Source organism: Vombatus ursinus, unplaced genomic scaffold, assembly GCF_900497805.2.
Source record: "Vombatus ursinus unplaced genomic scaffold, bare-nosed wombat genome assembly UNPS02014818.1, whole genome shotgun sequence".
Classification (NCBI taxonomy): Eukaryota; Metazoa; Chordata; class Mammalia; order Diprotodontia; family Vombatidae; genus Vombatus; species Vombatus ursinus.
The window spans coordinates 96,467-123,323 of record NW_020954596.1 but is presented as its reverse complement, the minus strand read 5'-3'; the positions used below and the strand labels follow the sequence as shown (position 1 = coordinate 123,323).

Genomic DNA, 26,857 nt, shown 5'->3' with positions numbered 1-26,857 from the left:
AAGGAAGGAAGGAAGGAAGGAAGGAAGGAAGGAAGGAAGGAAGATCGTATGCTTCAGTCTGTTTTCAGACAGTATCAGTTCTTTCTCTGGAGGCAGATAGCATGTTGAGTCCTTTGGGGTTGTCTTGGATCATTGTACTACTGAGAATAGCTAAGTCACTCACAGTTCTACTCAACTATTCTAAGACTCGGTTTCCTCACTATAATTTAAGATGTCTTACCCACTTCATTACCTAGCATTTAAAACCATCATCAATCAAACTCTCACCTTTGTTCTATTATTTCATTTTACTCTCTTTCATACATTGTCCCTGAACAAACTTGCTGGTTGTTTCTAATACAAACAATTCCATCTCTTTTCTCTGTGTCTTTGCCTAAGTGGTATCTCTGTCATAAATGCATCACCTCTGCCTCAGAGAATTCATAGCTTCCTTCAAAACACAGTGAAAGAGCTATCTTCTACTTGAGACTTTCTTGAAACTTGAGACACCACCACCATCTTGTGCCAATTATTAGCACTCTTCTCCTCTACATATCAGTTGGAAGGGAATTGACACTGGGAAAACTTTATGGCACTGTACCTAGCCCTGAGTGGCTGGAAAACTAGACCTGTTGCTTAGAGACCAGATATGTTTACTGCTTAACTTGGAACCTGGGTTATACTGACCAGAAACCCAGTCAGATCTAAAGATTAATGCAAAGAATATGAAGTGTTTTCTCCCACTACATATCTCAAGCAACCCATGTTTTATCTGAAAATTGCCTCCATGTTGGCCTACCAGGTACTGTTTCCTTGTTCCTTTGTTTAAATCCTATATAATGTGTAAATTACAGACACTGAGAGGGGGAGGGAAGTGGGCCACCCTTTTTTGGCTTTCCCCTCTCTTGGATGACTTAATAAACTTCTTTCTAAATTATTTCAGTTTAGAAATTTTTTGTTGTCAGCTAAAAACACAACCAAAATACTAAGAACCATCTACCAATAGATAAGTAATAACAGAATATGAATAGTTTTCATAAACATTATAAACAATATTCAACCATACAAAAACATGTTCCAAATCACAAATAGTAATATATATGTATATGGGTATTTACACACTCATTCACACACACACACACACACACACACACATACACACTGAGGTTCCACCTCACTCCGTGCATAGTAGAAAAGATGAAAAGAAGAATAGTCAATGTTGGAAATCTATAAGAAGACAAATGCACTGATGTATAGTGACTCAGTGGTGAAATGGTCCAAAGTCTAGATTTCAATCCAGAACTATGCAGAAAAAAAGATGGGGCCAAACCATTCATTCCCTTTGATGCAATGCTCCTTCACCTGGGTATATATCCTAAAGAAGTCAAAGACAAAAATAGAGGCCCAATATACATAGCAAATATTCACAGCAGTCCCCTTTGTGCTAATAAAGAACTAAATACAAGGTAGATAATCATCAAATGTGGATTTGAGTGGGGTGGGGGTGGACACTATGACATAAATGTAATAGAATCTTTTAGTACAGTAAGAAATAATGGATATGAGGAATATAGAAAAGGAAGAAGATTCATGTGAACTGATGCAGAGCAAATAAGCACAATCAAGAGAACAAGATATAAATACAACAATAAAATGAAAATTAAATATAAGTTAAACTCTAATCCAATTTCAGTGATGCCACATTGTTACTGCCTCCCAAAAACACTTGTACGACAAAAGAGATAAAGATACTGGAAAACCATGTTCCCATTCTTCAGTAAAGTTAAGGGAAGAGGAGCCCAGAAGAAAAAATGAGGGATAGAGTAGAAGTAAGCAAGTGATCCAATACCGGGAGCGGTGAATGAAAAGCAAGGGGTAAATTGGAAACTGGAGAACTATCCTGATAGGATTACAACAGCAGGATGATCTATTTCCTACAGGATTCTTCCTTAATATTCTGCTGAATATGAGTTGCTATTTCTTGGCAGATCCAGAAGCCTCCTTCCTGGACATCCTATCAAATTGACTGAAAAGAGATGGGAGCCCTTAAAACTGAACTTCTGATGATACAATAACAAATTGTCTCAATGAGAAAGAAAATGGGAGACATCTAAAGGAACAAATGTGACCACACAGGAGCTCTCTAATAAGCTAAGATTTTAAAAGAACATGTAGAAAAGAAAGAAGACAAGATAAAGTAAAGAAGAACCAAAATTAAAAAGTGGCAAAGAATTGTAAAAGTGGTATCAGAAAAGCTAACACTGAATACAACAGCCATTCTAGAAAGATTTGAACTAGCTGCCTTCTAAGGGGGCCTAAATTGCTTAATTTTGTAGTATATCCTAGGAGTTCTGTTTCCTCCCAACTCAAGAAGAGATGAAGGTATCATGGTACTGAAAATGGAAAGCAGAGCTCTGAATTACAGTAGCAGGTTTTTTATCTCTCTGCAGAGAATTGTAGACAGGGAGTGGAGACAGCATCAGCAGTAGATGGAGGACTGACTGTGACTCAAAACCTTATAATAGGTGAAGCATGTTCCTTTCCCTGAATCACCAACCAGTTTATTAAGAGAATCCAGCAAGGTATAGCTGAATAGTGCCTACTCAGAAAAGCTTTTGGAACAAAAATAAATTATTTCTCCCTTCTATTCTGTTGTCTCTTGTAACAGGAGGCATGGTTAATTACCAAATGTTTCTCTATTGCTTTAAATTTTATTTGTTATTTGTATTTTTAAACAATTGCTTTCTAGCTAAAGATATAATCATTTTAATTACTTACTGAGTTTGGTGCTTTTACTAAAGAGGGTGTGATGAGGAAGTGAACCTTTAGATAATTGATTACACAAAATTCAACTGTCTGGGAAATCTCCTTCCCAGTCAGGCAATCAAATAAATCATCTGGGGACTGAAAGTTGTATGAATTTTGTCAACAATCTATATTTTTCAGCTTTCTAACTTTGCAGAGAACACTGAAAAAGGCAAGATCCTTGCCCTAGATTAAAACCCTCATGAATTAATCTCATTGCCTTTAAGCAGAAAGGCTTGCAAAACATAATAGAGATGCTGAAAATTATTTTTAAGCTACATTTGAAAAAATAAAATCAAACCAGAAAGAACAGTACCATTACCTAGAAAGATTATGCTAGTAGATTAAAGAAGGAAAGCAAAACTCTTTCACTCCTATTTTGCTCTGATATTCTCCATCAAATGTAACAATCTTCAAACTACAAAAGTCAGAACATCATTAATAAGGAATTAAAGCCCAACATAAGAAAGCTTCCATCCACTTCCACAGCTTTGATAATCTGCTCTATGTCAATGAGTTCCAAATTCCCACACTTTCAACACTCACTTCAAATTCACTATGACCAAAATTGAACTCACTATCTCCTCTACAAAGCTTGTCACTCCAACTAATTTCTCTGATTCTGTTAATGGTAGTCCCCCTAGTCTCTAGAGTTCAAAACTTTGGAGTTATCTTTGACCTTTCCCTCTCCTTCACTTACCCCCAACATCCAGTAAGTTTTGGAGATGTATCTAATCTAACACCATAATGGCTCTTAATATATATCCCCTTCTCTCCATTCCCACAGCAACCAGTCTAGTTGAGGTCCTCATCATCTCTTGCCTCAATGGTTACAAGAGCCTCATAATTGGTCTCTTTGCCTCTAGTCTCACCTCCTCTCCAAACCATCTCTTATATATGCCAAAATAACTTTCCTAATTCAAAGGTCTGGTAATGTCCTTGCAGTACTCAAAAAATTTTTCCTTAACCTTAACTCCATAGCCTCCCCTAGAGAGGCTTCATTAGTCAAACCACATCTGCATTATTGTAATCAGTTCCGATATTACATTTTAGAAGATACATTAATATGTTGGATTCTGCCCAAAAGAAGATGACTGGGGTAGAGGGATAGTTAGACTAGTGTTCATTCTGATTCTTATAGGATGTCAGCCCCCAAATACAAAGTAAATAAAATAGCAATAAAACCACAAAGCAGAAAGTACATGAAAAGAGCTTTCGTGTCAATCAAAACAATTTACAAGGAAGCTGATCTGATGCATGTATAATGACGTCCATAGCTGTTAACACGGTTACGGTAATTAGGCAAAATTGTAAACAATTCATTGAAATAACTAATTGGTATTGCCCTTACACAGTCAAATCAAGAGTTAGTTTCATGTCATATAAAATAAGGGAATTAGACTATATTCAAGTACTTTATATCTGGGAGAAAGAAAGGAAACAGAGTTGAGAGGCAAAATATCTTCTAAGTTTGTCTTTGCCACCTTCCATCATTCCTTTCTGATCCTCTTTAATCTTATCATGCCATCTCTTCTCAATCTTCTTGGAAAGAAGCAAGGGGATATAGCAAAAAGAATGTTCAAGTTGGAGGCCGAAGAGAGCTGTATCCAAATTGTGTGATGTCAAAAAAGTAACTTAACCCCTAAAACATCCAATGTCCTTAACTATAAAATGGGGACAAGAGTAGTTTCAATACTTATCTCACAGAGTTGTTATGAAGAAAGCATCTTAAAGTTCAATATAAATGTCCATTCATATTATCTCCCAGTCATATTGTCTCTTTCCTGTTCAGTCTGTCATTTTGTAGCCCCGATCAATTCTGAAGTGAAAATGTCTCTCCTTCCCTCCCTCCTTCAATAATACTAAATATTTATTAGTCTGCTATGTGAAGAGCAGTCTACTAGGTGCTGAGAGATATATAGATAAATAAGGCATGTTCTCTCCCATCATGGAGTATTCCATTATAAGACTATAAATTTAGAGTTGGAAAGGCCCTCAGAGTTCTAACCTTCTCATTTCTCAGATGATGAAAATGGGCCTTGGAGAAGTGAAATGACTTGCCCAAAGTGACGCTAGTAGTAAGTAATTGAGACAGGGTTGGACTGAGGTCCACTACCTCTAAATCCAGTGCCCTTTCCAGTATACTTGGTCCTTTTCAATAGCTATCTTGTTTGGAATATAGCTCAAAATGGATGAGAATTCATCTGGGCATAAAATTCTCAGAATTAAATGTGATATTGGTCCCATATAGACACTCCTAAAAATTCTCTTTGAAAGGTAAAATGTGTAAGTTTTCTACAGACCAGATTTGATGGAGGAAGTTTGGGATATGCTTAACCACTTAGGAGTATGTCATAGTGCAATGAGGTTTTGAAGTAAAAAACTTAGGTTCCAATCTCTACTCTGATACTTACTGTGTGACTTTTGGGGGGAAAAACATTTAATCTCTTTTGGTTTCAATTCCTTTATCTGGAAAGCAAAGGAATTACACTAGGTAATCCCTAAGGCCCTTCCAAATTTAAGATCCTATCAAATGTGAATAAGTCTTAACCTTCTGTGCCCGTGACATTGTTCATTTTAGAAAAGGAGCTTGCTAACCCAATTGATTGGTGGAATGTACTGACCAAAAAAAAAACTGAAAAAGGAGATCATCACTGCTGTCTCTACAGTCAAATAGATGAAATTAGCTTTGCAGACACAAACCACTCACCATGGCCCTTCCCACTCACAATCCTGACCTTATCAAGGTAAGTCTGCTGAGCCAGTTGGGTGAACCAAGCAGGAAACTCCAAAATGGGAATAGGAAGGGCCTCCTGTGTGCCATTTCCCAAAGGTGCTTGGGATGTAAAGGCTTAACTAGAGATCCAGCCATTAAATTCCAGATGTGGTAGCAGCCAGTGGGATAGAGGATAAAGACCTGGGTCTTTATGTTGTGTGGCATCTCAAATAAGATGGAGGGCTAATTACCGGAGCAAATCAAAGACTAAGATGAATCCAACTCTTGGAAATCCTCTGGCATTTATGGACTAATTGACTACCTAAAACCATGGGGATCTAGTAAGTGCTCAGGATTAAACCTGTGCTTTCTTTTATATAGGGAACTCCTGGGGAGGGAATCTTTTCTACTAATGCAGATGAACACATTCTCTGCAATGTATATTGTTAGACTATAGACAGTTGCCTAGAACCCTGAGAATTTAAAAGACTTTCCCAGAGTGACAAAGCCAGCATATGTCAGGAGTAGGACTTGATCAGAGGTCTTTCTGGCTCTGAGCCAGCTCTGTACCCACTACGCGCTGCTCCCTCTCAGGGAGTACAAGCTATAGGGGGGAAAAGAACCAAGGCCAATAGGAGCTGAGGAAGTCAGAGTAGTTCTGCAGTGAAGAACCCAGGGCAAATCAGAGGTTTTATCTGAGGCAGTTATAGACACTGCCACTTTTTAAATACAAAACATAATTACTGCAGCCTTGCCTTCCATAAACACACTCAGATCCTAGCAGGTCCTAACAGGATTTTATACTTGGATTAGTCATGAAACCTTTCCTCTACTCTAAAATTACTGAAGAGGCTGGGATAAGAGAAGGGTGGTGCCATTCATATGAACTGACTTCATGGTATCCATACTAGCTGGCTATGCCAAACAGGTGTAAAATGGTATGTTTCAGACTTTGTGAAAATCTCAAACCTTAATGAGAACTATGGTCATCATATGCACTGATGATTCAAGACGTGTATTTGTGGTTGTTTCTGAGTTTCTCAGTGACTCCCATCGCAGAAGGGACTAAAAGCTGCCGAGCATGAGCCCAGTAACCCAATCGTACCATTTAGTAGACAGAACAATGATCCTTACCTTGAAAGAAAACAAATGTTTTTGTCATCTTGTGTAGGAAATAGGTAACTTTTAACTGAGCACTAGCTGTTCTAGGCAGTAATTATGAGCCTATCTATACAGGCAATACCTTAATAATGTGGTCTTCTGGAGCATGAATAATCCAACGACAACTAATCAGATTTGTATAGACATCTGGATAGTGCAAACTTTGTATTATCCCTTCTTCAAAAAGGACAGTTATGGCAATACAACCAAAATCTAAAATAAAAACCAAAGGCAAAAGTTTTTTCTCCATCTAATCACATATGAAGTTTCATTTGAGAGCAAATGAGATTGCATTAAATCTTTAACATCCCATCACAATCTGCAAGGGCTGCCATCATTTTGGTATGCATAGTTTCTTATCAGAATGGTCATCAGGACAAAGAAAGAGAGATGTATTCAGTGTCCAATGTACCCCCTTGCCTGCCACAAAATTAAGTTGATTTCCATGCTCTGTTTAACAATCAAGGCTGGAGACATAAATGTGTCCCATTTACCTTCACCACCGTGTTCCCTGTTATTGTTCAGTCATCTTGGTCATGTCTGACTCTTCATGACCTGATTTTGAGATTTCCTTGGCCAAGATTCTACAGTGGTTTGCCATTTCCTTCTCCAGCTTATTTTTACAGATGAGGAAACAGGCAAACAGGGTTAAGTGACTTGCCCAAGGTCATACAGCCAGTAAGTGTCTGAGGCTTGATTTGAACTCATGTCTTCCTGACTCCAGACCCAGCACTCTATGCACTATGGCACCACCTAGCTGCAGTGCTCAATGTTAAGACAGTCCTACACCCAAGACCCTGTAGCCCCAGTTTTTCACCAGAGCCACAAAATAGCAAAGTGAAGTACATTACTTTACCAGGAGAATGCTTTGGTTTAAGAGCTTTGTAGGTGAGTGCAAATCCAGTGCCATACTCTGTAGCATCGGAGACAAACTTCAGCCTTACTGAACTGGAGCTAATGAAGATTGGTGAAGGGACAACCACACCACAGAACTTCCCTGCAACATATCATCAAAGAGTCTCAGTTCAAAATCTAGTGAGGAAAAACAAAGGTACTTCCTCAGTTCATTGAAGATCTAAAGAGGAATTGTTTACATGCAGTACCTCAACCATCTGGGTATTTGGTCTCCTTTCCTGGATTCATTCCTACTTCCAACACCAGCCACATCTCTTTCCATTACTAAAGCACTTTGCAATGGCTAGTCAGTATTTCTCTCCACACTCGAGGAAGGTAGGTGAGTTACCAAGGCTGGATCAGTCAGTTACAATGGATTATAGGACCAGAAATTTAGAGATGGACAGTTCCATCTAGTTCCATCCCTTTATTTTACAAATGAGGAAACTGAGGTCCAGCAAAGCTTAAAAGGTCACACAGGTAGTTAAGGACACAGCCATGATTCAAATCCAGGTCCCCTGAATCCACATCCAGAGCAACACAACCAAAAAGGAGGTTGAAAACTAGGTTCCTGGATCAAAATTCCTGGGGCAGGCTGAAACCATAATAACCCTCATCTGGCTGTCCTATAGGAGATTTTATGTGATAGCCAGCATAAATACCAGTCCTTGACAAATCAAAGCACATCTGATGTTTTATTGTCATAACTATCCTGATAACATCCTTGCTAAGCCTAGATTTTGGAATCAGAAAACCTGAACTTTTAAATTCAGAAAGTCTCAGCTTCCCTACTCTTCCCAGTTTCCCCAAGCAGTTCCTCACTTTTCAGCATGAAAAAAAAGCTTAAAGATATGGTGCAAATATACAGAAATGCAGTGCTCATAAGCCAATCCATTGTTAACACCATAAGCCATCAGAGGCTTCTGAACACCACCGAGTCTAACCCTTCTCCCTCACCGCCATTAGGCATTGGTTTCTTCATGGTAGTGCAATGGAAAACCACTTACCAATGAGCCTGTCTTCTAATGAGTATACAGACAGTGAATCCTGGCGACAGAACTCCTCAAATTCCACATCCAAGTGGGAAAAATTGAGCCAGATGTGCATCTGCCCTATGACATGTACAGTCCAGACACACAACCTACAGACACACAGAGTGAATAAACATTTTGGTTTCTAAATAGCAAGTGCAGGTGATGATGCAGCTGGACTTGGGAAAGGGAACAACTGAATGGTGCTTACTCACTCATCACTTCCATAGAACTGCTGGGGATGTCTTGGGAAACGGAGCTGCCCCTCAGGCCCTGAAAGCTGGCCATCTTGGTCACTGCACAGGGCTTGGAAAGGAAGCAAAGAAGAGCCAGTGATAAGTAGCATTACTTGAACAAAAAAAAGTAAACAAACCAGTCTGGTTGTAGCTATGGGCTCTGGGTTTGTGTTGCTGGTGACATTGTGTGTCCTAGGTAAGACTGCGTGGGGAGTCTTTGCATCTGACTAGGGCCTGATGCCAAGTGAGAGAAACAAGGGCAGTGAAGCTTAGTTCCTGTTGGCTGCAGGTAATGCCAAGTCCTGCAGGGGCCACCTGGTAGAGACCAAGATGAACATGAGAAGCAACTGTACGTGATGCCTTCATAATAAATCTTTTCTATCTACCTCTTAACTCATTTCATCTTTCACATGTGATAATGGAGGTCATCCTCTCATCCAGACCTGATACTTACTGGAACTAGAAACAGACACCTGTTCAGTTACGAGAGGACTCTCCCCTGATATTCAGAAATATAAATGAGCTTAGTGTTTCATAGGGTCATAGATTTAGAACTGGAAGGCACCTCAGAGATTAGCTAGTCCAACCCTGCTCATTTTGCAGATGACAAAACCAAGACCCAGGCAGGTTAAATGAAAAGCCAACTGTTACACAGGTATTGTGTCTGGGCATAGATCTGAATTCAGGTCCTCAGAGTAAAAATCCAGCATTCTTTCTACTTCATCAGTGAGCTGTTGCTTACCCACAGAACTTTTCATCCTCTGCCCTGGGTGAAGAAAGAGAAAGCCTTTTAACATTATATTTATTGAAATCCTGCCCCAATCCATCCAATAGTCTTAGATAATCATAACTTGCATTTATTTATACAAGTTACAAATAATAATCATGCATTTTATATAATACTTTACAATTTAATAATAACATATTTATAAAGTACTTTAAATATACAAAGAGATCTTTGTTCATTATCTCATTTAAGCTTCACAACGGTCCTGTGAAATGGATACTACACATAGAGAATTGTCACAGGATCATGGAAGCATAGATTTCAAGCTAGAAGGGGTCCCATTTTATGAATGAGGAAACTGAGGCTTAGTGAGGTCAAGGGACTTGCCCAAGGTCTCACAGGTAACAAAACTGGGATTTGAACCCCCTGTCCAACTTTAAATCCAGTACTCTCTCCACCACACCATGCTATATCTTTTGACCCACCCAACCTCTTGCCATGGGTATCCAAACTATACCTTTCCAAGAACTGTGGTACTAAAATTGACCTTTCAATGTATGTTCCTCAAATGTCAAGTTGACAGAAGCACATATTGAAGAAAGAGAATGTATTTCAAGGAATAAGTTCTAATTTCAGATTTCTTGTTTACTATGTTACCTTAAGTAAGTCATCTAACATCTCTGTGGCAATGTCACAAAGCCTTTGTGAGGTTAAAATGAGATAATGAATATAAGGCATTTTCTAAAACTCTATAAATGGTCTTTTATTGTTATTTGACCATCACCACAGGCAGATAAAAACACGTTATGTCTGACTGGTTTCTGGTTTCTGATTTCTTTTCTAGAAAGGTATTTTGGGTCCCTCGGAAAGCTTCCTAGATGAAGTAATATTTGAGTTGGACTTTAAAAGATAGGTAAGAGTAAAATGGGCAAAGGTGGGAAGGGATGAGCATTCTTGGAACTAGGAACAGCCTGAACAAAGACACAAAGATGTTAAGATAAACTCTATAGTGGGGAGGGGAAGGGTAGAGAATTGTTGTAGGATCAGAGATTTCAAGTTAGTAGGAACCATAAGTATCAAGTCCAGCCCCCTTGTTTTTCATATGAGGAAACTGAGGGAGAGAAAGGTTAAGTAATACAGGCCCATACAACTAGTGTTTGGGATGAGATATAAGCCTATGCCTTCCTGAATTCAAATTCAATAACCCATCTATCATGCCATGTTGCCTCCAAGCCAGTTGGACTAGATTATATTATTTGGAAGGGAGTTTTAGGAAATAAGATAGGAAAGATAGGGTGATGTTGAGTGGCGGAGGCCCTTGAATGACAGATAAAGACGTCTAAACTTTCCTCATGAAGAAAGAGGGAGTCACTGGAGATTTTTGAACAGGAAAAATATGCTCAGATCTAGGAATTTTTTAAAAAAGATTATTCTAAAAGCAGTGTGAAGGATGGATTGAAGAGGAGGAGAGTGGGGATGGACAACTATAAGACAGTTATCTTAAAATTCCAAATGCGAGGTAATGAGGTGGCAATCAAAAGAGAGAGAACAAATAGAAGGGATACAGAATTGATGGCAAAGCCATGACTAAGAATGCCATAATGGAACAAGAGCTATAAGCCATACCAATGGCAAGCAACATACAGGATGCCCTCTGTTTAAGGAAGAAAGAACACAGTCTCATGAAAGGAAAGGTAGAGACTCCAACACATCATGATGGGGCTACTGCTTGAGTAGCTAACCTGGTGAGGGGGGAGAACAGTAATGGAAGTTCTTACACTAGCCTACCATCCAGTAAATTCTATTTTATCTAATCTTGATAAATGCTAAACTCTGTTGTTTCTACAGTATTGAAAGGCTGTGCTGTTGACACCCTCTAAATACTGTGTCCAGGAGTAAAGTGTTCTTTTGATTATTCACCCCACCCTAGATAGATAGACAGAATGTAGTAACTAATTAAATGTGGGAAGCAAGGGAAAGGGAAGAGTTAAGGTAACAGCAAGATTAGAAGAATGGGAGATGCTGCCATGGACAGAAATAATAAAGAAAATCTGTTTTGAAGGAGAAAGATAGCGAATTAGGTTTGAAGTATGTTCAGTTTTATTTGGCAGTAGGATATCTAGGTGGCAATGTCTCATGGCACTTGGAGGTGCAAGACTGAATGTAACTCTGAAGAAAGATCAGAACCACTTAGGTAGATTTGACAGTCATCTGTATAGATGTGCTATTTGAAGTGGTGGGAGTAGATGAGATCATCAGTGAAAGTATAGATAGAAGATAAGAAGGTGAGAAACAGATTCTTAGAAAACACCTAAACTAAATGGTGAGGAAGAGGATGATGATCCAGCAAAGGAAACCAAGAAAGAGTGACTAGAGAGGTATCTAGAAAACCAAAAAACTGTAGTGTCTCTGAAGCCAAAGGAAGAAAAGGTAGATCAAAGGATCATCAACAGATAATGTAGCTAATTCACAGACTTTAGTTGTGACATACACATATAGTTATAGAATGTTAGAACAGGAGAGACCTAAGAAATTTCTAGTGCAACCACCTCATTTTCTTGCAAAGGATCTTGCTAACTTAATTGAAGATGATGGTACAATATAACATCGGAAATCAATGTATTCCTAATTACAGGACTTTAAAAATAATTGCTAAATTATTGTATTAATTTTCCATTGAAACTCTGAATTAAATACATTTTATTCTGGAAGGACGTATTGAGAATAAATAATTCTCATATGCTCTGTGAGACACAAAAGCGTAAGCTTGAACCTGCCTTTCCTCTGATTTCTCTAGGTCTCAACCTCCAACCCCACAAACTCTTTGCCCCTATGAAAAGAGTCACTACAACTTGAGTCTCTACAAGACATTGGCTTTATTACCAATTTCAATAGTGTTGTGAACCCAGGGAAGCACTTTGGTCAGGTCTGTAAAGACCCCTGGAGTTCCTCTGTAACTGGCGATTTTCTGACAGTTGTGCCTCCAGCTGCGAGCACATCCCATCCCCCAGGAAGTCACACCAGCCAGAGTCCAGGCCCCATGCTTATTCCTGCACATCAGGGAGCCCCCTGAATCGCCCTATAGGAAGAGAAACTCTGTTGGCATCAATGTCAGCATCAGTACCCAGCAGAACTTCTTCCACTCCTTGACTTGGGACTTCTATGAAAATAAACAAGAAGCCTGCTTCAACTCTGGGTTAAATGAGTTCAGGGAAATGGGACTAGTCTAGATCTGGGTGGGGAACCTGTGGCCTTAAGGCCACATGGGGCCTTCTAAATCTTTAAGTGCAGCTTTTGACTGAATCCGAATTTTACAGAACAATATTTGTTACAGAACAAATTTGGATTCAGTCAAAAGGCCACACTTAAGGATTTAGAAGGCCACAGGTTACTTACCCCTGGTCTAGATAAATGAAGTACCCAAATTGTCTTCAAAACTTATTATAGCCTACGCTTTCTCCCTCTTTTCTCTCTAGTTGTTTCTTCAGTAATCAGGAAGGCATTAATCTCCCTAAGTAAAGTTTCTCTATTTCTCCCCTCCCAGATCCCATGACTGAAGCTCAAGAAATAAGAAAATCACATGAAGGTTACTGGCTCAGTGTTTAGGACTAGAGCTGGCCATATTAGGTACCTAATAAATGTTTGTTGACTTGTCAACAGGAGGCAAGGAGAAGAGCAGGCATTGGCCAGGCTAGTCCATAAACGGAATAAGTCAGTCATCAAATAAGAGAATTGGCCATTCTTCATTTGTGAGAGGAGAAATAAGTAACCTGTAGCTATCTTATCCTATAGCTGAGTAATCCCTCTTAGCTCCCACCACTTGATACCTGAGAGAAAAAGATCAAATCAACAGTCCAAATGTGCTTTTGACTTATCTTTTCTAGCTCTGCTTTAACCCACTAGACTCACCAGCTGCCAGTTCCAGCCCTTCTGCCCTCCAGAGTCATCATGAAGAATTGGTGAATCCATCCCTCACACAGGAAAATAAACCAGATTGAGAATTCAGCCAATTATCAAATCAGGCTCTGCTTTCCCCTACCAACCTGACATGCATCCTTTCCCCCATCTGGAAAGCCAGCACAGAGAAGTGTGTTGCCCTTGATAGGCCTCTTTAAAGTTAACAGCATAGCTGCACACTTCCTCTTGGTCAGAATGGGCAAGTCCACTTGATGCAAGACCTGAGGGAGGTGGCCATCTAGGAAAACAAACCAATAGGGAAATGTAATGGAGCGTGGAGTCCACTAGTCTCTTTCACATAGAGATTGCCAGACCCAGGTTCCCAGGGCTCAGGTTCAAGTGCTTGTTGTATTGAGTTGTTGGTGGATCCAGTGGGAGGAGACGGGGGCTGCTTACTCTCTTCCAGACGACCCCAGCCTGCAGTGGTGCAGATGAATCCTGGCTCAAAAGTTTCCCCCTGTTTGGGAAGGCATACGGGCCCAACAAATCGGCCTGTAGGAAATGAAAAGAGGAACTTGTCCAAGCCTAGAGAAGATACGCAGGCCTCAGACTTCCTGGCAGGATACACAAATACAGCTATATCTTTATGAGTAGTCAGGGCCTCTTAGATTTGCTTTGACCCTTAAATTTGTTTGTTCTGATACTCCTTTTGGCAAGCATCCTTCCCAAGTCCTTAATTATCATCAGAGTGACAGGGGAAGCATCTCCTAGGCAGGGGTGGGGAACCTGCAGCCTTGAGGCCACATGTGGCCTTCCTTGTAGGTCGTTGGGCACAGCCTTTTGATTGAGTCCAAGTTTTACAGAACAAATCCTTTCATTAAGGGAATTTGTTCAGTGAAGTTTGGATTCAGTCAAACGGCTGCACTTGAGTATCTAGAGGGCCACATGTGGCCTTGAGGTCATAGATTCCCCACTCCTGTCCCAGAGAAACACTAGAATCAAGGAAAGCCTTGATCTCTTCTCCTTTACCTTCTATAAACATGGGACTGCAATGGAGAAGAATTATCAGCAATGATAATGACCATTGCTCAGAAAATGTCTTTACCCAACCTTCAGGTCAGAGCCAGACCTAAAATTAGATCAGGCTTCACAGATGAAGTACTCATGAACTTGACTGTCAGAGAACAAGCTGGCCTGACCCAGGGGAGCTAAGGAGATGGAAGCCTGGATTCTCTCTGGCCTCTGATGGTTACCAAACTTGAATGTGCCATTCATCTTCAAGAGGGCAATGTCGTAGTTCATTGGTTTTCTGAGTGTGAAATATGGGTGTCTGACGATAGTATCCACAGAAAGGGTCTGCTCTCCTTGCTCTACCACATTCATATCATGTTCTCCTGCAGTAACGTTCAGAAAAGTTTTCATATCCCTATAGAGAAGAAATGTAGTTTAAGGAAAACAAGGGAATAAGCATCCACAGAGCTGCCATTAACCAGTACTAATTAAATATTAGTGCAGGGATCTAGACTAGTGCCAGAGGGAACTCCTCCTCTATCCAAGTGTGGAGATTATAATGTGCCCTATAACTAATTCGAGAGTCCCATTAGTTATCCTGCCTCCAACTCTGAACATAAAAGTACTCTATTTCTGCCATGAATTACATGACAAAGGGGAAATACCAGCTGACCTCCAACCATTTGACTGTCCATTCTTACTTATGCAAGACACAGTGAGCGGCTGTGATCACCCACTGGGCAGAGATGATAGTTCCTCCACAGAAGTGCTTTTCTCTTCGTTTCAAAGACACCTGAAGGACAAAAATCTTAGATGATATCAATGTCTTTCATTTGAGAATACTTTACAGATTACAGTCTTCTCCTCCCTAGCTTCATTTGATTTTTGTATTAGTACTATAAACTGGGCAGAGAAGGGGTCCCCAGCCCAACTACACAAATGAGGATTCCTGTTCTCAGAAAGGTAAAGTGATTTGACCAAAGTCACATAACCACTAAATGGTTTTAATTACACAAACCACAGAATAAAAGGTTTAGAGGTAGAAGGGACCTTAAAGCCCATCTAGTCCAATTCCATTTTAAAGATGAGGAAACTGAGACCTAGAAAGGTTACATGACTTGCCCAAGATAGAACAGGTAGTAAGTGACAGAGACAGGATCCAAACCCAGGTTTTCTGACTCCCAATAAAGTACTCTTTTTCCCTCTTCCATGCTTGTCTCCCTGGTATCTAATTACTTTTTCCACCATACCATGCTTAGATGTAAAAAGAGGTAGAGGGAAAAACTACATTCAAGAAATCCTCAAACCTTAAAACCCCAGAAACTAAATAGGACCCAAAATAGTGACCCAGAATTCATAGTAGTTACAAGGTCTGAACACGTCATGGCACTACTCAAGAAGCTATTGCATCTCAAAAAAAACTCCTTTGGTATTTAAAGCCCCTCACAATCAGGCCCCATGTCTACCTTTCAAGCCTTCTGTCACATTACTCTCCCTCATGCAATCTACATTCTGACCAAAGTGGTCTTCTTGTTGCTCACTGGATGCGGCATTCTGTCTCCTGTTTTCATTATTTTGTTTGGGCTGTCTCCTGGGGATGTTCTCCACTTTCATCTCTACCTTTTGTAATCTCTAGGTTCTGTCTAGGTTTAGTTCAAGGGATTTTCTTGATTTCCCCCTAACTGTTAATGCTCTCTACCACCTTCCCCCAAAAAATTACTTTCAGTTACTTTAAGCATATATTATATGTATGTAACCTCATAGTAGGATGTAAGGTCCTTGAACATAGGAAGGGTTTTGTGTTTTCTCCTTTGTATTCATAGCAGCTAGCATGATGACTTACATATAGCAAGCACAATGAACAACCAGAAATTGCAGGCTAGGGTACGTCAGACACCACCCCACTCTTAGGCTGATATCTGCTTACATAACAGTGACCAGTGCTGGTTTCCATAGTGTTGTTTCCATTACCATAGGAGATAGTTATGTCCACTGCTTGTCCAGCACCTTCTGGAAATTCAGCCTGACCCTGGTTTGTACCTTATCTAAGCCTCTCATTATATCATCCTGGCTTTGAGAGGAATTAGTAAATGTGAACCCACTCACTTGGATGTAAGAACCAATCCGGTGGCTCTGACAAAAGGCACTTTTTAACCCATATTTGGAATTTCCCACCATTTCCTGGGAATATGCATGGCCTCAAAAATAGGGCTTATTTCAGACTTAGAAAAAAAGCTCATGCAAGAAACCTACCAACGTCATGTTTGTGTTTTGAAGGGAAAAAATTAGAAAAATACTAAAGTTTCAATATTTGGAAAATATTAGAGGACCCATGGAAAATGCAGTAGAAAAGTACAGAAGCTTTTCCGGCTCCTCCAAGATCACCCCAGATTTCAAGGCAAGTATTCTATATTCCTTATATCTCCAATTCTTGATTATTTGATGCAAAAAACTCAACTCTCATCCCAACCCCTTCATTACCCTACTTTCTACAATATTCCTTTGGGTGAAAAGCAATTCCTAAGCTTTCTAGCATCCATTTGTGTTTTAGAATATGAGTTTCTAGGTGTCCCATTAGGCATATCCATGTTTATTCTGAAACAGAATTAGAAAATAATTTAGATATGTGTGGAAGTATGTGTCCATATTTTCTATATAGATAGAAAAAGTAGATGGAGACACAGTGAGAGACTCAGAGGTGTGGAAAAAAGCATGTCTACATGGGAAAATAGCTAATTCTCTATAGCCCAGAAGTGACCTCATTTCATTATAGGCCTTCCATATCAACCAATGATTCATGGAGAATGAAAATAAAGGGCAAAAATTGAATTTGTAAAATTAGATGTCACAATGAACGGAGTATAAACTTTAAACTTAAACTTTATATAAGGACAAATACAGCAATGCATGAGGAGAAGCACAAAAATACATAAATGGAAAGACTAGGACCTTGCATTAAATCTACAGTTCAACAAGAAAGTACCTGCTAAGTCTGTACAGCCAGGAGAATCAGGAATTTAAATCACAGGAGTTTGGTTTTCCTTGTGTTTCCTGGAATATTATTTAACTCCCCTGCATACATATTATCACCAAGGGAATAAGATCATCCATCATACATCTAATTTTGCTTTTTCTGGAATATATGTGTTTAGAATTTTTGCTACATTCTTATTCTGGCAATGAGGATGACTAATATTTTTATTAGAAAAATTATAAATTTTACTCTAAATGTATAAATGTACCTGATTATGACTTGTTGGTGTTTCAGAGGTTAAGTTTCTTTCTTTGAGAAAGTATGTCTATTTTCTTAATGCAATCCCATGAGGAAATAATTTCAGATATATTTAAATATCAATTAACATGTTTTAAGTGAAAAGCACTGTATTGGGGAAAATGCAGAAATAAATAAGTCACTTGACCTCAGAGTTCATGATTTGTCAGGGCTATATGACACAGACACAAATGGCAGCAGAGGAAAGAGTGCTAGGCTGGAAGTCAGCAGACCTGAGTTCAAATTCTGGTTCTGCCATTGGCTACTTATGTGACCATGAGCAAGTGATTTAATCTTTCTGGGTTTCAGTTCCCTCATCAGTGCAATGGAATTTTGGACTAAGTAACCTGTAAGGTCCCTTTTGGCTGAAATCTTTGATCCTAGGAGCCTATAAATCCAAAATAGTGTGTGAAAAGTATATGAAAAAGGTGTAAACCAAATACTAGTTGAGACATGAAGCAGGAAAAGGTACATTATAATCTTTTCCTGACAAAGGGTATCAAAGAGGGTTTCATGAAGGAGAAGACATTTGAGATCCTTCTTAAAGAATGGACAGTGTAAACATGTGGAAATAGGGTCAGTGGGAGAGTTGAAATGGGCATGCCAGTTATAGGAACTAGCAAGAACAAAGGCACAACAGAAAGCACATATGGGGGATGGCATTTCATTTTGAATGCATGTCTTTTTAGGAGCCCATCTAGAGCACATAGCAAGGAACACACACTTTAGCATGTTTTCAAAGAATAATAGCCTGGCCCCAAACTCCCTGACAGCCCTTCAGATACTGCAAACATTTTTTTTTCTGAGAGGTCATTCATTCCTGGCAAGTCATTGCCTAGTACTTACCTGCCATGGATATGCTCCTTTTTCAACTGGGCTTCCTCCAACAATTCGACTAAAATGACCCAAGTAATCCCAAGGCTGATTGTCTACTGCACTCTGTCCACACATGTGACCTAGGGAAAGCATGAACAGATAATGAGCTCCCCGACATTCCAGAGTCTTGCAGAGAACACTCCTGAACCAGAAGTTCAAGCAAAATCCCATTGACCAGCGTAAAAGTAGGGTTCCACTGATTATTTTACCCACTTACAAGTAATTACCATTTTAAGGTAATTACCTTTATTCCTGAGTGAATCTAGCAGAACTGAATCTGAACAGAGCTTATACCTTGAAACAATCAAAACCATCATGTGAAAGATTTGGTCATGCCCTAAGGAATCCATATTACCGATTTTACTATATCGTCACTAGTCTGTTCTTCTTTCCTTTCCACATCATAAAACATAATTTAACAATATCCTTTCCAAAGGCAGGAGTATCACGATAGTCTTCATATATTAGGGATAGGTTCCAGAAATGAACTATGTCCAAAAATGATCACCAAACTAATAAGGATACAGGCATCTCAAAGCTGAAATGGACTTTAATATTTCTTTAGTCCAATCCCTTCCTTCATCTTACAAATTAAGAAACTAGGGTCACAGGGGACTTTCCCAGGTTAACACCCAGCAGAAATGGTTCAATGCTTAATTAGTTCTCTTGACAATGAATAATAATAAAGTTAACAGCATTTATGTAGCACTTTAGGGTTTAAGAAGCACTTATATATATCTTAATAATGTCTATTTTGACAGTTGTATTCCTGACTTAACATTTCATTCAACTGACATCTATTAAGGATTTAAAATCTATCAAAATAATCATTACTGAATCTGGAAAGAAAAAAAAAGGAAAAATTCTGTTTCTGCATAATCTTTCTCCTCCTCCCACCAGGTTAATTGGTTGGTGTATGGTGTTTTTATGTAACTTTGAAAGGTAACTTGATATTGTAAAAAACAAACCAAAAAAAGCACTGAATTTGTGTCAGAGAACTAGGTTCAAATCCTCTTTGTACAACTGTAGGACCACGGGCAAATCTCAGCCCTCTGGGCACCATGAGTTGATCATTTTAGCTCTTAATTCTATGATCCTTGTCCAGTAGCCCTTAATAAACACATTGTCAGTTAATAAAACAAAACACCCAGTTCGGAGCACAATTGTCAGCAAAGGCATTCAGTATTATCAGACATTCTTAATTTATCCACATAACTTTGTCCATTTACATGGATCTCTCTTTCTTCTCCTCTAGAGAGTATAAAGAAATGAGGGCAGACAGGGCCTGGGGGCTTTGGAGAGGAAAAAGAAGTCAGGAGTTCAACAGGGGAGGGGACATTCCCTCTTTCATTCCTCGGCTTCTTTTCTTAAAGGTAGAGCCCTCTCTAGAGTAAAAAGACCACCTTTTTTTTGGAAGAACACATTTTTTAATAAATTCTTGCTCTCCAGTACACTGTGCAGTGCATCTTCCAGCAATGAAATAGGGGAAGTAAGCACTTTTGAAGTTTGATACAAATTGAGGAACCATACTTCGTGTGGGAGTTTCTGCTATGTCATTGTTCAGCCATTTCAGTCCTATCCAACTCTTCGTGATCCCATTTGGGGTTTTCTTGGCAAGGATACCGGAGTGATTTGCCATTTCCTTCTCCAGCTCATTTGACAGATGAGGAAACTGAGGCAAACAAGGTTAAGTGACTTGCCAGGGTCACATAGCCGGTAAGTATCTGAGTCCAGATTTGAATTCAGGAAGATGAGTTTTCCTGACTTCAGGCCCAGCTATCTATCCACTGAACCACCTAACTGCCCAGTCTCCCCCGCACAGACATGGAAAATGGACTTTACTGGCAGAAACTGAAGGTCAAGCTCAGTTCCCTAGACTTATCATAACAACCTGCCTCAGACCTGAACCACGTCCATAAAGCCTGAGTTCCACGATCTGACTTCCCCCTTACTCCCTCCCTTTAAATAATTCTTCTGTGTTTAACTCCTTTGGAACAGAAGACAATCCTTAAACAATGATATAAGCTGATTTTCTATCGCTACCATCTGAATGACTTTTATAATAATTTTTGTAATGTTTTAAAATCGAGATATACTATTTCCTGAAGTGAAACTCACTGAAGCAAAGCCAGGAAACATAATGGTTCTGGAGGTTGGCACCAAGACAATCAGGAAGGAATTTGTCAAGAAGCTCTGTTGGCTTATTTTTTTAAGGGAAAAGTACCATTTGAAAAAGCTGGAGTAGCTATAAATTTCATGTTTTCCAGAAGGTTGATACATGACATCTGTCTAAGGTATTCAATTTTTTCTAAAACATTGACTATTTTCCTAATTAAATGATTAGAAATTACTGCCATTGGGCAGTACATTCAAATGATGAAAATTATTGTAGATTTACTAAGAAATCTTAATGTAGTTCAACTGGAGTCTTCCACCCCCAGTTCAAATGTCAATTAATGAAATGCAACATAAAACAATTAAATTCAGCAATACTCATATGGTACAATTTGCCCCTTGCATTCCCCCAGAGAGCTTCTGCAAAGAAATGATGAGTTCTCATCCCAGAATCCTGTACATATTTCCAGGAAGACCCTTTCCACAAAAAGATACAGGTAATCATGGCTCATCTCAATCCTACCTCTCAGAAGAGACTGAGATGCATAGTTTCCTGCTCCAAAACAGACCATTCCCAGAAGTAAAATCAATTCCCAAGTTGTTCCTGACATTTTAAGGCTGAGATGACTCCCTGAAAGCTCAGGAGAGAGTAGACAGAAAAGAACTATGGGAGAGAGCAGCAATCAGCCAATTAAAATGGAGGTTACTTATTAATCCATAAAGTACTTAGCCACGTACATCTAGCTCTTCTGAATTTGTCCAAGCACAGTGACTTCTTGCTAAGATCATTATAACTAACCCACATTGGAAGCTGTCTAAGAAACAGCCTACCCAAGACAAGGAGGTGACTAATATTGTAAAATGTCACATTTCAGCAGGTCCATACCACTCAGTTGGTCACACTGACATTTCCAGTAGTATCAAGGAGAATCACTTCTAAGCAATTTATTTCCAACCTTCATTGAGTATAACTGCCCCCCTGATATGAGAACACTCCTGTTCCCAGGGGTTAAGTGCCCTCACTTAATGGAAACGATCAATTCTGCAACATTTTTCAGTCTTCTTGACTGAGTGGTAGAAATGTCACTAAATTATTAGAAGAGGAATACATATGAAAAATAATCAGGGAACAAAGGATACTTACTGTCTCCGTGAGCTTTGTCACTGTTCTGCTGACTTCCAGGGCACTCCCAATCTTCCTTTATTACTTCATCATGTGGATCACAGTCCTCTAAAGCTTAGCTTTACAACATCCTAATATTCCTTTTCCTCAAAAACAGTGGCTTTCATCTCAATTCAGTTCAGTTCAAGAGGTAATTATTAAGCACCTAGCAAGGAAACACTGTTCTGTCATTAAAGGAGATATAGATATGAATTAGTCATGGTTCCTGTCCACAAAGAATCTATAGTAAAAAATAAAAGTAATAATAATAATGTTGCATTGGAAGACAGTAAGATTTCACTGGCCAAAATATAGCACCGAATTTGGGGAAGGGAAGTGTTGTGGGGAGAGAGGAGGTTGCTACTGAAAAATATGCAAAGCAATGGAAAACCAGGTGGACAGAGGATGAAGACCTTGCCTCCTTCATTTTTGTTATTGGTCAAATCTATTTGCATTACAATACTGAGAGGATCTTAAAAATCAGCTCTTATTCGTAACCCAACTTCCCTTTAGTTCCTATAGAGTTTCTTTGGCAGAGTCCTATGAAATTGGTTTTTGTGACACAGGACCCCCATAAAGGGTCAAATAGGAACTATAGGAAATTTATCTGCCTAAGTCAGAAACTTGTTGCAGAGATTACACTTTGATTCAGCCCCAGATACAAGGAATCAAAAAAGATTTGATATTATCTAGACAGTCCACCTGCTTTTGTTCAGCAGCCCTTTACCTGGGTGTGGTAGCTCACAGCTTTTAGTATGACTAAATAACTGTCAGCCTACCCACCAGAGAAAGGCTTTCTAATCACCTTACCCTAGCAGAGAGGAGCTGAAGGTAACCCTGAAAAGGCAAATCCAAGAAGTTGGCAGCAATGATCAATGCCCAGCAACAAACACAATACCAGCAGAGCCATGCACCCAGGAGAAAATGGAGACATGATGCCCAATAGAAAGTAACTGAAAGCAGTGTGAAGTTATCACTAGAGGACATGAGCAGCCCTATAATATCAGATAAGTGATTTGCCATGACCATTCATGTACCCTGGTCATACAAGTTCCCTATGTGTGCCTTCTGTCATGGTCTCTGGTCACACAGGTTACCTCCATGTGTTTTCCCAACTCACGTGTGCCCTTTCCACATGTTATACAGCAATCCTTGGAAGGATATATACCTTGTATGCATGGAGGACTTTTATTATTTTGTTTACTGTGGTATTTGAGGACATAGCTTTTGTTTGAACTAATGTATCTCCTGATTGGCTGGTTTAAAAAAAATTACATAGGTATGGGTCAATGAGCTATATGGCCTTCAGTGATTCTAACCCTTAAAGTGCCTCAAACCTGGGGTAACACTCTGAGAGTGGTAGTTTCTTAGAGACTATATAACATACTACAGTTATATGGAGTTTTACTTACTTTTATATTTCACTCATATATTCAAAATAAAGAGGCATGACTCACCCTCCAAGAATTTACCTAACTCCAAAATACAGGCATCAAAACAAAGTGTAGAGTGAGGACAAAGATACTTCTGTGGCATAACCACCTGGATTCCTAGCCATTTGTTCTAATCTTGAACTTTGTGTGCTGTCCCTGCCCATAAGTACAGACTGGCCATGAGTGGTCTGCTATCCCTCTACCTAAAAAATAAATGAGCTAATAAAATGCACATTACAATCCATTGTAAAAATAAAAAAAGCAATCCATACCTATGAAGAGAATAATCCCATTGGGCAAACTGGATAAGAGTGCTCCTGTAATTTGACACAATTCCTTTGATGCCTAGAAGTCTTAGCTTTTGGAGTTACCATCCACTCAGGCTATTCCTATTGACATTCCCTTTGGAGGGAGTAGGAAAGAAGGACCATGTCTGACCATCCTACATCATAGGCATTACCCCTTTCAGTCCTCTTAATCAATCAATGGCAAAGTTAAATATTGTTGCACCAAGCTATAGATGATGTTCAATGGCTTTTATTCATGTCTGACTCTTCATGACCCCATTTGCCATTTCCTTTTCCAGCTCATTTTACAAATGAGGAACTGACGCAAACAGGGTTAAGTGACCTGCCCAGGATCACATAGCTAAGAAGTGTCTGAGGCCAGATTTGAACTCAGATCTTCCTGACTCCAGGGCTGGCACTCTATCCAATGTGCCACATAGCTGCCAAAGAGGTTCAGTTACTTGCTTGCAATCATACAACTAGTACATCATGGAGTCAGAACCTGAACCCAGATTTTCTAACCCCAGTTCTAGTGATCCTTGCATGAAACAACAGTCTCTGACACAATGTAGTAGAAGAGGTGAAATATAGCCACATAACTATAATATAAAATAGATATTCTAAATTTATCATTGACGTACAAAGAGCTATGAGAGTTCCAATGAAGAGAAGGCAATTTTCAAATAGGAGGGTGAGAAAAGGCTTTGATAGAAGTCAAAGATAGGGGAAGGGCTCTGAGAAAAAGAATTCCAAGCATAGGCAATAGTCTGAGCAAAGGTGTGGAGGCAAGAAAGAATAGGGCGTGTTCAAGGGGACAAGGAGTAGCCCAGTCTGGCTGGAACATAGAACATGTGGAAGAAATTAATGTAAGATAAGATTAGAAAGGCAAGAGGTCTCCAGAGAATAGAGGATTTTGAATACCAAGCTAAACTGTTTAGGTTTTATTTAGAGAACAATAAAGAGTTGTTGAAGATTTTCAGGCAAAATAATTATAATCACATCTACATGTAAGGAAGTTTTCTCTGGAAACTTTTGTGACATACATGGTAAAGTGGGAAGAGACTGGAGAGGGAGAGAGAAGTTAAAAATCTCTTGTAACAGGTGGCACAATGGATAGAGCACGTGGCCAGGAGTCAGGAAGATCTGAGTTCAAATCTGGCCTCAAAAGCTTTCTAGCCGCATAACCCTAGGCAAGTCACTTACCATCTGTTTACCTATGTTTCTTCATCTGTAAAATGGGAATAATAACAGCCTCTACCTCCCAGATTTGTTGTGAGGATCAAATGAGATAATAATTGTAAAGTGCTTAGCACAGTGTCTGGCACATTACCATGTTATATAGTGTTATATTTTGTTGTTGTTCAGTTATTTTCAGTTGTGTCCGACTCTCCACAACCCCATTTGGGGTTTTCTTGGTAAAGATAAGGAAGTGGTTTGCCATTTCCTTCTCCAGCTCATTTTACAGATGAGGAAACTGAGGCAAACAGGATTAAGCACCTTGCCAAAGGTCATACAACTCACGCAGATGAGTCTTCCAGATTCCAAACCTGGAACTCTATCCACTGTGCCACCTAGTGGTCTTAAGTGCTATGTAGATATTAGCTATTCTTATCTAGGGTTGGGAAAATTGAAGGAAGGGGTGAAATGTGAGAAAATTGCATAAAATGCAAGAAAAATACAATTTGGTATTGGAATTTGGATTTGAGGAAGAAGGATAAATCCCACATAACTCCTAGACTTCAAGTCTAAATCAAAGTCATGGAATTTCAGAGTTAAAAAGACCCTTAGTGATCATTTAGTCAAACCCATGGGGGGAAAAAATCCCTAGTACAAAACACATGACAAATGATCATTCAGCATCGAGACTTCTAATGAAGAAGACATTATTATTCTTGGGATTTCTTTGGGTTATTCCAATTGTTAGAAGTGTGTTTGTTTGTTTTTCTGACATCAAGCTAAATTTGCCTCTGCAACTTTAACTTATCCTTCCTGGTTCTGCCTTCTGGAGCCAAACAAAAGAAGTTGAATCCCTCTTATATGTGACAGCCTTTCAAGTACTTGAAAACAGCTATCTTTCTTCCACCTGCTTTCTCTCCTACAGGCTAAACATGCCCAGTTCATTTAAAAAAAAAAATCTTCAAATGGCAATGTCTGAAAATGCTTTATGATCCAAGGTGCACTCCACTGACCAATTTTCAGTTTATTAAAGTCCTCTCTAAAATGAGGACCCCAGAACTGAACATAATATACTCCAATGGTAATCTAATTTGGGCAAGGCATGATGAGACTATCACCTCTTTATTCTTGGAAGCTATTCTTTTTCTTAATGCACCCTAAGATTGAATTCACTTTCTTGGTTGCAATGTGAAACTGTTAATATTGGGCTTGTGGTCCTTTAAAAACCCCAACTCTTTCTCAGATATACTGTTGTCTAATCATGCTTCCTACATTACACTAGTGAAATAGATTCCTTGAACTCAGGAGTGAGATTATGTTTATGCCAATTAAATTTCTTCTTAGATTCATCCCTAGCCAGTAAACATTTTGGGGGAGTGGGAAGATCCTGACTGTCATCCAACATGATAGCTATCCCTCCCAGCTTTGTGTCATTTGAAAATTGAATAAGTGTGTCATTTATGCCTTTGTCCAAGTCACCGATAAAAATGTTAAACAGCACAAGGCCAAGCACAGATCCATGAGGCACTCTATTAACAACCTCCATCCCAGTTGACATGGAACCATCACTGATTATTCTTTGAGTCCAGACACTCCACCAGGTCTGGATCCATCCTTAAACTAGTCTAGTTTGCTCTATCATTTCCGCAAAAATAATAATAGATACTTTGGAAAATGTCTTATTAATATCTAAGTATGATATCTACAGCATTCTCCTGATTTACCAGTTTAGTAACCATGTCACACACAGGGATTGGTTCATTTCCCAGGGCATGGCTAGGCTGACTTCTACAAATCCACTCCCATGGTTGCTCCATGAGGTATATGAATCAGGAAAACAACGTACACAATGACAACAATATTGTAAAAGAAAATGAATTTGAAGAGCTTCAGAACTCTGCTCTACACAGAAAATAATCATTACTTTAGAAGACTGGTGATGAAGCATGCATCTTGGCAGAGAAATGGTGCACTAAAGGTACAGAGTAAGAAATAATTTCATGCATGGCCAATTTGTTTTATGTGACTGTACTTACTTGTTACAAGGCAAGCTTGGTGGGTGCAGGGTTGGGGAGAGAGG

General features: G+C 39.3%; 1 protein-coding gene across 1 annotated transcript in view; it reads right to left on the bottom strand.

Moving 5' to 3' along the window:
- LOC114023671 (ovochymase-2-like) overlaps positions 1-21,913 on the bottom strand; it is a 51,280-nt gene extending 29,367 nt beyond the window's left edge. The window contains exons 1-12 of the mRNA XM_027836435.1: positions 21,864-21,913; positions 18,575-18,684; positions 15,159-15,250; positions 14,700-14,872; positions 13,903-13,998; positions 13,593-13,744; positions 12,433-12,628; positions 9,565-9,588; positions 8,802-8,892; positions 8,563-8,696; positions 7,518-7,658; positions 6,744-6,874 (exon numbers count right to left, since the gene is read on the bottom strand). Coding sequence (XP_027692236.1) covers positions 6,744-6,874; positions 7,518-7,658; positions 8,563-8,696; positions 8,802-8,892; positions 9,565-9,588; positions 12,433-12,628; positions 13,593-13,744; positions 13,903-13,998; positions 14,700-14,872; positions 15,159-15,250; positions 18,575-18,679 — 1,335 coding nt within the window. The 5' untranslated portion in view covers positions 18,680-18,684; positions 21,864-21,913. The remainder of the gene's footprint in view (positions 1-6,743; positions 6,875-7,517; positions 7,659-8,562; positions 8,697-8,801; positions 8,893-9,564; positions 9,589-12,432; positions 12,629-13,592; positions 13,745-13,902; positions 13,999-14,699; positions 14,873-15,158; positions 15,251-18,574; positions 18,685-21,863) is intronic.
- Positions 21,914-26,857: the final 4,944 nt, after the last annotated feature.